The sequence below is a fragment of the Mytilus trossulus genome, chromosome 9, assembly GCF_036588685.1.
Source record: "Mytilus trossulus isolate FHL-02 chromosome 9, PNRI_Mtr1.1.1.hap1, whole genome shotgun sequence".
Classification (NCBI taxonomy): domain Eukaryota; kingdom Metazoa; phylum Mollusca; class Bivalvia; order Mytilida; family Mytilidae; genus Mytilus; species Mytilus trossulus.
The window spans coordinates 66526234-66541181 of NC_086381.1; the positions used below are offsets into that span (position 1 = coordinate 66526234).

Genomic DNA, 14948 nt, shown 5'->3' on the forward strand with positions numbered 1-14948 from the left:
CAATAGAGTGTGTTATGCTCGTTGTTTTATTTTTAGAAAGGACGCCATATTAACTGACCTTTATTCACAATCTATGTACCTCTTTAACTAAAATGATCTTCTGTAATGAAAAAATGAGGACAAAATCAATATAGAAAGAGCAAAATTTATAGAAAAAGAGTTCTTCATATGATAAGTACTTTAAACTAACGAAATTAACATCAGTTGGCTAATTGTCAAAGTACACACATTGATGAATGTTATATTTTCAGTATTGATAAAATGATTACGAATTCGCCGTTTCAGAATATAATGTATTCTGGAATATATTTTCAAAATCGTAAATCAGAATGATGAGATTGGCTTACAGCGTCCCAAACAATTGAAATTCAGCCAAAGACATGACGTCGTTTTGTATTTTGGGGAATGAGCAATGAAATTACCACGAATGCATTAAAATCTGAAACGCCAACTTGTTGAGGATACGTCAATGTGATAGTAAACCAACTCCATAAAGAATCAACACACAACTTAAGGTCTTCGAAGATAAACTGGAGTTCTATGGAGTAGACCGGGCTCTGAATTTCATCGTGTCTGAGCTCATTGCGATTAAGTAAAAAAAAACATTTACTGTTGATTCATATTTGTTTGTGGATACTATTTTTCGTAGATTGAAGATTTCTTGAATATTTTATTTCGTGGGTTTTCCAAAATCGCCCTTATAATCCTGTTGAAAATGAATACTTCGATGAGTATTGAAATTTGTAATTGACCCTCGAAATGCACGAACATTGCTACCTTACGAATAATAATCAACTATTTTGTGACTGAAATGCATTCAAAAAAAATGGATCAACTTTTCACAAGATTCCTGATTTGCAACAGTCACGTGCAAAAGAATCATTTGGATTTTTTTGAATTAATTAAAGATTTGTATATCTAATCAGTTTGATGTCTGTGTATGGCTGTAAATATTCGGTATTCTGAATATATTTCATTTACTTATATCATGTTGGTTATTCATCTAGTATGTAAACCCAAACAACTATAATACTGTTGCTTTGGTTATTCCTAATTGTTGTAGATGCTTTGCTTTCTTTATAATCATGAAATAAGGATGCGTTGTTTTCTTTATAAACTTCTAATGGACATCTTATTGATCTAGTTTTTAAATTAAAAGCTTGGCTTTGGTAGATCTTTGGAATTTGTAATATAAAACAAATGGTAAATGAGACATTAAAATTATGTTATGCTCATGAATAATTTGAATGTACAATCTGTTTTTCTTCAAAGATGTTGTGAATACCAAGGTGTTTTGTCTTTTTGTCTGTGTCCATTAACAACATTAACAGATAGATTATCAATATCAGATGTATGAAAATCACAGAGTGGAATAAATATTAGTGTTGGTTTTAAGTGTTTCTGATGAAGATCAAACAGAAATCCATTGAGGAATAAAACAATTTGTAGCGCGGAAAAGAGACAACCTTCCATTGTATTAACCATTTTAATTCTACTATGAAAAAAATGTAACAATATTTAACATATAAAAACAAATATGCTGATCAAAATAATTTCCAATGTTGTCACAATAAGAGGATATTTCTAAAATCATGTATTGTTTGTTTTCGAAAATTTTAAATAGAAATATTCGGTCAATCAAAAATTCTTTTTTCGCATAAAAATGCGCCTTTATAATTCAACCATAGGTCATGCCATTTATAACCATCAAACTTTTTCATACCAATCACTTCAGTCTGACCTGGGTTACCACTTGAATCAGGTTGTGTTGAATGCCAATTGAAGTAAGTAATGATTGATCCATCACTGTATCGCCAATGCTCTTCTGCGATTAGATGTGATCCTTGAAACATTATCCAACTGGTAACATCAAGATAATCTAAAAAATATTGTACAAAACAATAAGATTGATTTTCCAAACATCTTGGTTTTAAATGACGAAAAGTATTTTTTTATTATTTGAAATTTAAAATACGATTGTGAATGAGCCTGCCCTCTTAAAAAGTAAAACAACAAAAATACCGAACTCTAAGGAAATTTCAAAACGGAATGTCCCTTGATAATTGGTAAAATCAAAAGCTCAAACACATCAAACGAAAGGAAAACAACTGTCATATTCCTGACTTGGTACAGGCATTTCCTAATGTACAAAATGGTGGATTAAACCTGGTTTTGAAGATAACAAGTACACAATATAAATTGAGAATGTGTATATGGGCCTCAGATGCCCCGCTTGTAAATATGCATAAGTCAATTGATTAAGTATTCCATTTATAAAGGGGCATAACTCAAGAACGGTAAAACTGACGCCACCCAATTTCAAACTTGTTCTTTGTTTTGTGGTAATAAGCAATGTGTAAAAGTTTCATAACATTTTGTTGAGGCAAACCAAAGTTAGAGACAAGAAACGACAGATTAAGTATTCCATTTATAAAGGGGCATAACTCAAGAACGGTAAAAAGTGACGCCACCCAATTTCGAACTTGTTCTGTGATTTGTGGGAATAAGCATTGTGTATAAATTTCAGAACATTTAGTTGAGGCAAACTAAATGAAGAAAACGCAAACGAAAAAATCAGCAATTTTCAGCAATATTTATGTTTCTAAGGGAGCAAAATTCAAGAACGGCAAAAGTGATGCCACCCTATTTCAAACTTAATCTGTGATTTGTGCTTATAAGCATTGTGTATAAGATTCATAACATTCGGATGAGACAAACTAAAGTTAGAAAATGGAAACGAAAAATTCAGCATGTTTTATGCTTATAAAGGGGCATAACTCATAAACGGTAAAAGTGACGCCATCCAAATTCAACTTAATCTGTGATTTGTGACAAGGGTAACACTTAATGCCCCCTCCGTTACGGCAGGGGAATCAAAATGTAAATAATTGCAAGTCATCAAACATTGAGCAAAACTCCTCCTGTAAAAATAAGAAGAAAGAGTAGATGGACCATGTTTAAATCGCATACATTTTTGATGCATTCAGAATTTACAAATCAAGGTAAAATTAAAACTGTAAGGATTCGTGTGCTCTCCAAAAGGAACGAAACTGGGAGCGTCGAAAGTGTAAGCGTTTTATACTTTGCATTTTCATACAAAAAATTGCGTGTCATTAGCACATTCCTGTAAACGAAGAACTTAAAATAGCAACACTCACGTGCTTAACGTATTAAAAGTGATATGTAAACGTCATACAATGAGACAAAAGGTACTTTAATACTGAAAAATTAATAGCATGACAATATCAAAGCTGAAATCATCAAGTTTGTTTATGGGTAAATGTTTGAAGTCGTCAATTTTTGTGGATATCAAAATTACATCAAGATAGAAGCCTACAATGCATTTCCTGTAGTTTCCCTGATCTCAAGTGCACTGGGACTTATGGGTCACATGTATGCACTGACATATAGGTTACAGAGTGACAGAACTTCATAAATATATCTGAAAGTGAAGTTAAAAAGCTTGTCGATATGTTTTTATTTTTGTTTTAGAGGGTTATGTATAAGAAGTAATCAAGGCAGGTCCTGGGAAGACATGTTTTGACGCTATTCGATGGAGATCGCCTAATCATAACAACAACAATAAAAACCACTGGACCATCACGTCACAATGGTTAAACATCTTAGTAAGGGCTTAACCCCCCCTAACGTAATACAGTGATTGTGGAAATACACATATTAACGTATTTATCACTGTATTCTTTTCCCAAATAATTAATTTCCATCATTTGTTCATTGGAAAAAATCTAAAGAAACAAACCAACATTTTGCTATTTCAGATCCTGACGGTTAGTCAATGTTTTGGTTCTGCCATAATTTATAACATATTTTGTTTTAAATTTGGAAGTTGATAAATAAATAAATGACTAAGAAACTAAGGTTCGAACTCTTCCAAGAAAAAGTTTACCTCAGAAGAATTTGGTAATATTATTGGTCCCGTATTGATATATAACTCATAACGTTTCTTCTTATACTAGTGATTCATTTATTTTCGTAGAAACTAATTTTCGTGGATTGATTTACCACGAGTAATAATGAATCTACAAGCTATACATTCCGTGCTGTCAAATGTTTTATTGGAGTCTTTCTTAAGTAGTGTTATGTAAGAAGGTGCTTTGGACGCATCAAATTAATAACGTTTTAATTTGTTGTTTCACAATAATATTGTAAAGGACTAAAACGAAAAATATAGTAGTAAAAAAAACAACCTAAAGGTGTACAAGATAAATTAAAAACTTAATAAAGGTTATCTCATTAGCAAGCATACCGCATCTTCCTATTTTCATAAATATAATTTATTTTGCACGATTCATTTGATACAAATTATCTACTCTACCTGCCGTTAACTAAAGATATTTACCAAGAAATGTAACAATAAAAACCTGCTTCTCTTCAGAATCTATTCTCATCAGTTCCGCTCCTTCGAGACCACATTTTGAATCATACTCTGCAGACTGCAATGAAGTATCTTTACCATGAATCTTATAACAACTCTGAATCGTTTCACTATAGACGTAACCACTTCTTTTTGGGCATCGACCTGTAATTCAAAGTATGTTTTTGTTAGTAAATGTGTAGAAATTAGTTCTTCACCAACTATTTAGCCATATTAACAGTGATTTATGAATAAAAATCAATGGTTGACATTACCCCTACATAAAAAGTTTAAAAACAATAAATACTCGACGGAATAACAATACCTAGAATACTCCATTCACATCTATTAATCCGAATAAAGCTAGTTTCTAAATCATTGACCTCCATGCAATATTAACATGACTGAACCAAATAGAACCGTTTGGAAGATTGCGAGTTGATAGCAGATGCTGGTAGTAACCTCATAGTGCTAATGCATTTCTTATTTGTACAGTCAATTGTATATCTTCAACTTCTTTCTTTAGAAATGATATATTACAATCATTTTACAAAAATGAAGAAAAAAAATATTCAGCGAACTTTCTCTTTTTTAATTTACATTTAGAATAACAAAGAACATAGTTAAACAAATCATTATGATTGCTACTAAACCAGATTTCACTTTGTTTCCATATTGATCTATCTTTAAAGATTAAATTACAATTTTAAGGATGTTTTCTACTTTGCTTCAAAATACCAAGCTTTAGCAAAACCTGTTAAAAATTGATAGAATATAAATAACAGACAAAACAAAAAGAAAAAAAAAAGAATAAAATAAAAGGTTCGTGCCTAGGTTTATAAGATATAAGCCAGTGAAAATGTGGCGGGAAGTGAATAGCTCTATACTTTTCATACCTATAACACTGATTCTTATTTTCTTTCCAGAACTATGAAAATAACAAGGATTTTATAAGATTCTGAGAATTAGCGGTAAGCGGGCAAAATGTTTAATGGTACTATATGGATAATGGCAGAGGATTCCGTATATCTAATAAAAAATAAAAACAAGAACAGCAAACATCCTACAGTCACCTTGAACGTTTTCAAGCTAAAACATTTTCAATTATAATAATGATTACACAAACTGTTTATATAAAACATGCTAAGAAAAGAATACAACGCTTTCAGAAAATAAATCGACCTAATCTTTGGATCTGTAATAATGGAGATCGTTTTACACAAACAGATTGATAATTTTTTACTTACTTATATGTAGGACTGAACAATTTAAAATAATCATTTCTCCTACTATGACTGTTTCTTATGTTTTAGTAAATCTATATATATTCTTCTCTAATCAGGTATATACCATGTGAACAACATATATGAGAAGAACAAAATCCGTATCATGCCAACAACTGATTTTAGAATTGATGTGTTTATGTCCGATGCAAAGACCCTATCAGTGAATCAATGTTAATACCAAAATATGCCATCTTTAATGACATGACAACAGTATCGTAACTATACCCCTTCTGAATAAGTCAGTTTAAAGGTTTGGTTAGGTTTTGAGGTGCCGACATGTTTTGTGTTTTGTATAGAATATTACCATAAAATGTATATTATTGTATATACAATTTAAAACTATTTTTTAAAGCTTTTAAATAGAATCGCCTAAAATCCATTGAGTGTATACTTCATACACCTCATTAATCTCTTTCGTTATATTAAGAAGAAGTATAATAACCTAATGCAATTTATATAACACACTGTTTAAATAATTCGAATGGAATCTACATCATTGTGGATTAAACTTTTATAAAGTGTTATGTATTATAACTTAACATTGTGATAATGAACGTGGATACCATCATTTTATACACATGTGTGCTTGTGTGGTCTTGCAGAGGTTTAATCACGTCAAACGTGGGAGGTTTAGATAAAGGATCTTTAAAACATGGATGTTACCGAATTTGTTTACGCTATCTGCTTTAAAAGTCAAACATTGTCGGTTTGGAGTCTATAGAAGAGAGAAATATTTTCTTTTGACTTGTATTTTTTGTGTTATCTTTTAAAAAACTTGGGGCATATCATTATTATAATGCAAATACGTAGCCATGTCTTAAACAACCGATGGTCTCGAGTTTCCATGAAATATTTATGCGAACTATTAACCATATCTCCCCTTACATCTATCATTCATCCCTTTTTACACATTTTATAATTCCTCACATAATTAAGATAATACTGAATAACTTTGATGAGTCTTTTTTTACAATGTCGAACTACGTAATAGATTTGGATCGAGCTCAACTAATGGGTCTTATATGGTCAGAACGCGCTAGACTGGTATATTAGGTTAGTTTACAGCAACTGGGTCGGTGCCTTTATTGATGAACGTATCGTTCCCAAGAGTATCACCATCCCAGTAGCCAGCACGTCTGAGTTGACATGAAATACCAATGGAATGGTCATTACAGTAAATGTTTTTGTAACTAAAACTAATAAAATAAACATTATGTTTTCCCTCCCAAGGCATATAGACGGCCTTAAACATATATGGCACAATTTATTTTCGAAACTTTTGATTTTTTTATGATCTTTAAATTCGTATTCGGCATTCTCGCTTCTTATGCAGTATAACCGCGAGTCTTGCTCAATACATCAGTAAACCTTGTATATGTGTTAAGCTTTAACAACTGAACATTAAACAACTAATAAGCATGATTTCAAAGTATCTATGATTTCCGGGTCTTCGAAAAATAATTTTAAAACTGACCCATGTATTTCACAAACAGAAAAGTAGTTTCATACATTGCTGTTGTAAAACTATTTTCTGTGATTATTATATTATTAAAATACTATTAATTTCATGTTTTGGGATAACAGTATGGAAAGGTTTAAAAACAAATCTTAGAACAAATATATTATGGAAACCGAAGAAAATGTTAAAAAATTACATGTAAGGGTTTGGTGAATTTTTTAATATGCCTGAACTTAAAATCATTGAATTTTTATACAATGTAGATGTCCAGTATATAAAGGTTTTGGATGATTTTGACAATCCTCGGAACTACTTTGTTGCCATGCAAAAGTTTCAAAAAATCGAAAACTCCCCAAGCGTCATGAATATTTACAGAATTGTCAACTGGTCTGTGTAGATCATGTAGATGTGAAATTTTCATTTGTCAATTCAAAAATGCATTACATAGAAAATAATGCACAATATTTCAAATTGCTCAAAACCTTAAAGTAGGATTTCCTCTATTAAAATCATTGGTCAAGTCTAATGAAACGTTGATGGTACATTTCCTCTCATGTACCAATGTGACACCTGTCATTAATATTTTGGAAATGGTCACCGTCACCACGGAAACAGCAAAAAAGACAACAAAAAAATCAAAATGCTCCAAACGCTCAGAAATTTTAACTGGCATATACATATATATTGCATTTGACTTTGGGATTTAAAAAATGGTTGCAGTAACCGTGACAGTCGTGCGGGTGACATTCTAGTTACTATTGTTGTTGTTATTACTAGTCTTTGTTATGCCTGGGGTTCTTTTTGTTCAGATGCAAAAAATCAAACACCAACAAATCAAAACAATATTATAACAAAGGCTACAAAATACAAGCAAAACATATTATCTTATTTGTAACATAGCCTCTTACTATCTAAAACTAAATGATAGGTCCACCCATCACTGTGGTATCCTTTGATATCCTTCATACCATTTACATATCCTGCACTTAAACCGATGCACTCTTTGGATGTTTTTGAATGTGAAACTGACATACATTCTGTCATGTGATTACACTGCAAAACACATTCTAAAATGCTCGCCTTAATTTGGAATATCACCGTCTCATTAAAGTAAATGTTATTAAGTTCTGGTGAATTTTCGGTAAATCCAACTTTTATTTTACATGCAACTATTTGATATGATATCAAAATATATACAATTTCATGTAAAAATGCCATATTATATATTAAACATAATAAGATAGTCCCAATTAGTGAGTAAGTAAAGCCATATGAACTGACGATGCATAAGTGATGATATTCCTTAATGAATTGTACATAAATATATAATATCGATATTGTTTCACAGCATCCAATTATATCTCTGATATACTTTACATTTTAAATAACTGCTTATCAAAACAGTTAGCGGAACCAAAAATTATAACATGTACAGTAACAATATATTTCTGTGTATTTATATTCTTTAAATTACAGGTTTAGTCTTATAATTATATAATAAATAGCTTGGGGAAATATGTTAGGGTTTAGTTTGGATTAACACAGAAAATTGAAATATGCAAAACCAATCTATCAAATTGTTCAATCCATTTCATTGAATGTCTGTTTATGATTATCAAACTAATAAAAATTAACACTACACATTACTTTCAATTAAATAAAATTACTTTTAACTAGTAAGAAAATATTGTAAGACCATTTCATCAAAATTGTAATCCTTTAAAAAGGGTACTTAACACGCTTTCTTGCTAAAAAAGGTAATATATTCTTCTTATCTGGAACTTAAAATATTTGCCATGAAATCTGACTATCAAAAGCAACTTTACTTCAAAATATGTTATTGTAACTGTTCCGCTGCACTGGTAAAATAAACTGCCAGTGCATTGAAGATTGCAATGAGGAGGTTACCTCATAATGTGGTTGAAGCAAATTAAAATCGCAACCACTGTTTTGTATACTCGAATAGAAAATTAAAGGATGTGGGGTATCCATCCATGACCAAACAAAAAGCACACAAAAAGCAAAGGAACATCGTTTAAATTGCTGTTGTTTGTCTCAAAGTCATAGTGAGGCCTTAAAAAAATCACTGCAAGTTTAGGACAGTCCCTAGCACCAGTATGAGTGGTGTTATTATTAAGTATGCTTCGTTTAACAGAATAACAAAAGCATGCCTAATATTCAAATTATTGAACATCTAGTATAGCAGGAAATTGAAAGTCTAAAGTATAAAAAAAAACAAAAAACATGTTAAACTTTTACTCATTTTTTGTTTAGTTTGAGCTGCAAATTTTTGTTTTTATCACATGCATCCGATTTAACCTTGAGAGATGCACACGCCTGATGAAGCTAGTTTGTCTAGCGAAATATTGCGTATTTCTTTTTAAAACCTAACAGAACTTTTTATTGTATCAATTAATTAGCTTTATTATATTCTTAGACCTTTATATATATATAAAACGTCTGAAGAATAGTCAACGATTTTTCCCACGAGGGCGCCATATATATATTATCATATCAACTGCCCAATCACAAGACATCTTTTAAGAGCAGGGCATGATTTTGAAAACGTCACATTTCAAATCATCGAGAAAAACCAAATTGGGATACACAAGGAAGACAAAAGAGAGAGGGATGTTGGATGCACCAGTTACGAACTCTTGAACATGTTGGACTCAATGAGAGATAAGAAAAAAGATTTGAAAACAAATATAAATAATAATTTTGAAATCATACAAATTAATTGATAGAAATTCATACAATTAGTCGAACGTCAATAAATATGTTAAACATTTACACCAACTTTATGTAGTTGTAGCTACAAACATATTTTTTACAGAACATCAATGAATATGTTAACCTTTCACTCAAATTTTGTGCAGTTCAAGCTACAAAAATATTATTTTGTCATGCATCTGATTTCTCTTTGAGAGATGCACACGCCTGATGAAGCTAATTTGTTTAGCGAAATATTGCGTATTTCTATTTAAAATCTTTAAGAATTTTAAATGTATTAATAAGCGTGTTTATGTTATGTTCTTAGACAGTTATATAATTTCAATTCAGTAATTGTATCAGTTTATTAACTGGTTAAATAGATTGAATGTTGATTGTTGCTATTTTTAGACATTATATATATATTATCATATATATATATGTCATAGGATTTTTTTTGGCAAAGATTCATATAGGGTCAAAATATAAATCAAGGTGGAGTTTTTAAGACTAATTTGCAATATTTATTATGGGGCTGATGTAATGGGTCACTTTTAACAGATTTATATACGTAAAGTCATGCAAATTAAAATAAAAAAATGATGCAAATATTTTTATACTAGATGGCTAGATTTTATCATAACACTTATGTAACATATACTTATATCTCAAGAAAATTCTATAATTTGTCCATTTTAAGAAGAAATTTACCTTTTTTTAATTGTTTGCTCACAGTAAACAATTTGCCGATATGTTTTTCGTATCGCAGTGAACTCCGCGTGGCCTTTCTGGTAAAAATCTGGTGAATGCAATACGCATGGATCTGTCATTGAAATAACTTAATATCTTACTTTATATGTTATACACTTCCTCTATATCCATGCTTTTTTGTTGACTGTTTACTAAGGTGACAATTGTTAAACTATGGCCTCAAAATACGACAATTAATAAGCTGCCATATTTTCACATCGTTGCATACCGAGAGAACTTTTTTGACGATGATACGATACGGATGCGTAAAAAACGATGAAATCGTGCACAGAAGACTATGTTGATGATTTATTCATGCATGGGTCCAAGAATTGGATAAACATTATTTGTCACCAGTCACTCGTTTCATATGACTTTTATTATCATGTAATCGAATAAAAATTAAACAAACATAAATTGAAAAGTGATTGAAAGGACTTTATTCTTAAAAACTACGTATTATAGTCACAGAGAAAAAAGCTTTATATTTACAAAAACAAAATAAATTTGACGTTAGTGAATTGCTCAGCAAGATATATACAGTTATAAAATGGTAGAAGACGATTTTTACTGAGAGCGGGGATTTCCAGCTTAAAAGTTTCCGTTCATTTTCAATAGCTGCTCCCGACGTTACAGCAAGATAAACAAAATTAGCAATTCCGACCACAGATTTCATTTTCATTGTAATTTATATCATTTAATTTTCAAACATATTTCATTTTGGACAATTAAACAAAGTAGAAGTATTTTTCACGGATAAAAATCAAAATTCATCAATGAATTGAAAATTATTATCCAAGCGCGAATGAAGGGAGACAAGCCATATAAATCTGCACAAACTATTCTATGTCAAAAACGATAGATTTAGCTGGCACTGAACACTACTGAAAATCTCAATCAACTACTTTATCGATGTACTGATTTCGACGAAAACGTTCATGACGCTACTGAATCGAAGACAAAGGCGTTTTTTTTAGTTACCTGAGACAGTACTGAACTGTCCTGGATCTTCTCCTACTCGGATCGGGATACTGAACACGGACTGAATAATTAAAAAAAGATCTTGACAGTTTTCCTTGCGGTAATTTCAGGCATTTAAGACTTGTTCAGTTTAAAATAACCGTTTCAGTAATAAAAACATTTACTAGTGATTTTCGTGGCGAAATCTGTTTCTTATATACTACAATATGTGGGTCAAATGTATTTGATTAATGATAGCAAGGTGTTTCTTTCTTTGTAAAAGAGTTCATTTGAATTTGACCTCACGAAAAGTATATCGGGAAGTTACAGACAAATGGAATGTTGTTGCTCACGTCGTCTTTATTCAATCTCTGGTGGATAGTTGTAACATTGGTAATCATACCACACCATCTCATTTCTACATGTTTTACATTATTTGTCATAATGGTCATTATTGTTGTTGTGTTAGAACTGTCTGCATAATTTTAATGACTGCAACCAGATGGATTTGACAATTGTGACAAATATCAATTGACATACTATTCTTTTGACTCCTTTATTCGTGTTTCCAAACTCGTTCGCTATGACCATGTATGTAGTAAGGTTTTTAATTTCAAAGAACAAAAATAAGTAACCCTAGTTAAGTATTATTACAAGAAATTCCTTATAACTTTCACTATATTATTTTATATACAAAGATTTTGTTTTGAAGTTTGGCTGTTCATGTTAAATTCAGTTTTACGGTAAAGATGTTTATAAAGCTCGTACGCTTAATGCAATCAATATAAATGCTTAGGTCATTTGAATGAACTCATTTTTAAAGAGTATTATTTTAACACCGTTGTAAGATCATTTAATATGATTTTTATTGGAACAAATATTAATTTTACATTAATGTTACAGCATAAATACATAAGTACTTCTTGAAATGTATGTCCATTTATGGTCCTAACTTCTGATATTATTTTTATTAGTATGTTTTTATGTCTTGACATAACACTAGCACATGTATTTTTATATTTTTGTGGTACCGGTGGCCAAGTGTCAACACTTGGGTTGTGAGTTCGAATCCCAAAACTCGTAATAGCGTTCCAACTCTACTCTCCATTATGAAAGATTGTCAGTTTTTTCTACTATGACTGGATGGTTATCCCAGGGTACTTCGGCTTCCTTCATTAATGAAAAATGATCGCCACGAAATATCGAATAGTGCTGAAATTTAAATCACTACCACTTTGAGAACTTTCTGTATGTCATTTGTTTTTGTATCACATTCCAATACGATGAGTCAAGCCATTGTTAACTATTTTTACAGCTTCTTCTCACGTTGTGTTGTCTAAGGTTCCTCATTAATGTCATTCAAATCAGCTGTAGTTTTCGCTACAATATTCTCTACCGTATTACAACTTCACATTTTAAAAAGATTTCTTTCTCACTGATGTTAAACCTCACATTTAATTTCATTCGTAGATATTCGTACTTTAAATATTCCTAAGGAGTAACATCCAAAAGCTATCATTTTTTTTAAAGGAGTTCTCTTTCATCTGATAATGTTATTAGTGTTTAAAATGTTGAGCAATCTTTAGTATCAACAGAAGAAATTGATATACTGTTTAATCAGTTTTTGCAATGTTTTTATTATTGCGAAAAATGCGATAAGGTTGTTATCGCAATAATTTAAACTCGCATTTTGAAATTAATTATATGAATTAAAAAGGATTTTTCTCAATATCGCATAAAGTTAAATCGCATTTTGTCTAAAATCACAAAATCGCAGTAATATATGCATGCAATAATTTCTGAATTTACAGTAGATGCTTCAAATTAGAGAAATTAAGTATATGAATGTATTTCAAGCATTGCGGATCCAAAATTCCAAAGGTTTTGCCGAATATAGCTAAAGTGTCATATTCTTAGGATACACAATACTTATTATTTGACAAATCAAAGTTTTAATTAAATCGATTGCTGTATATTTACACTATACCAATGATAATATATTAAAAATGTGTAGGAATTTGGTATTTGTTGTCAAAATTATTGTATTTGAAAATTAATATGTACTTTTTCATTTGATATTTTTCTATCTATGTTGTTTTTGTATGGCTTTTTAACGAGGGTGAGTGTTTCATTTTTCATAATTTTCTGATGAATCAAACGTTGGTTTCTTTTATAGAAGATCGATACTTTACATTAGGAAGAAAGTAATAAAAACGGAATGTATGATTAACTTGCCAATTTAATCTGAATGCTTCATTACTAGTTCTTTTAAATTACATGAAATTGAAAAACGATCTAAATTACACATGAATTTAAATTCTCTTGCAATTTGTAATTAATTACAAGTTATTACAATTATTAGTCATAACTTTTAGTTGATTTTCTCACAGACATCAGTGACGCTCGAATATAAATAGGAAAAAAAGTTAAATAAAGTACGAATTTTAATAGCATTGAGGATCCAAAATTACGAAAGGTTTTGCTGAGTACAGCTAAGGTGACATAATCCTGGGGTGCAACATACTCGCTAGTCGACAAAGTTTTAAATCAATTGCTTTATATAAAACACCATTTTAATGAAAATAAGTTAAAAATGTGAAGATACTTTGGTTTCTGTTGTCATAATTATTGTATTTTAAATTTGATAATATGTACTTTTTCATTTGATATTTTCCAATCTATGCTACTTTTGTATTTTTTGAATTTTTTTTTGACGAGGGAGAGTATTACATTTTCATATTTTTCTGATGAATCTAACGTTAATTTATTTCTATAGAAAAATTAATACTTATATTAGGAAGAAAGTAATAGAAACGGAATTTATAATTAATTTGACAATACTTAATGTGAATGCGTGCTTCATTACTAGTTCTTTTAAACTACATGAAATTAAAAAAAGATCGAAATTACACATGAATTCAAATTCTCTTTCATATTGTAATTAGCGAAACGTTTTTTGTAATTATAAGTCAACACTTTTAGTTAATGGTCTGTAGGATCATTAACTAAAAGTTTTGACTTATAATTACATCTGGTACTAACCATTTCAAGAATTGTTTAAAAGAACATCAATCAATGTAAAGAAATAATTGACTTTTAAATAAAAAAGGAAGAAGTTATCTTTCAAAAAATTACTTATTGGTGATTCTTTCGATACGCTTTTGTTAAGAAGTGTAGCATTGCGTGATCAGAAAATAATTTCTACAATTTAAAACTCGACTTCAATAGAGTGTGTTATGATCGGTGTTTTATTATTAGAAAGGACGCCATATTAACTGACCTGTATTCACAATCAATGTACCTCTTTAACTAAAATGATCTTCTGTTATTGAAAAATGAGGACAAAATTAATATAGAAAGAGCAAAATTTATAGAAAAAGGGTTTTTCATATGATAAATACTTTAA

General features: G+C 30.2%; 1 protein-coding gene across 1 annotated transcript; it reads right to left on the minus strand.

Annotated features, from left to right (window-relative positions):
• Nucleotides 1-1573: 1573 nt before the first annotated feature.
• Nucleotides 1574-8164, minus strand: LOC134684875 (C-type mannose receptor 2-like). The gene is made up of 3 exons (XM_063544184.1): nucleotides 8029-8164; nucleotides 4361-4540; nucleotides 1574-1879 (listed from the first exon to the last, which is right to left on the minus strand). Exons 1-3 carry the CDS (start codon nucleotides 8162-8164, stop codon nucleotides 1635-1637), a joined length of 561 nt encoding a protein of 186 aa, XP_063400254.1. The 3' UTR covers nucleotides 1574-1634.
• Nucleotides 8165-14948: the final 6784 nt, after the last annotated feature.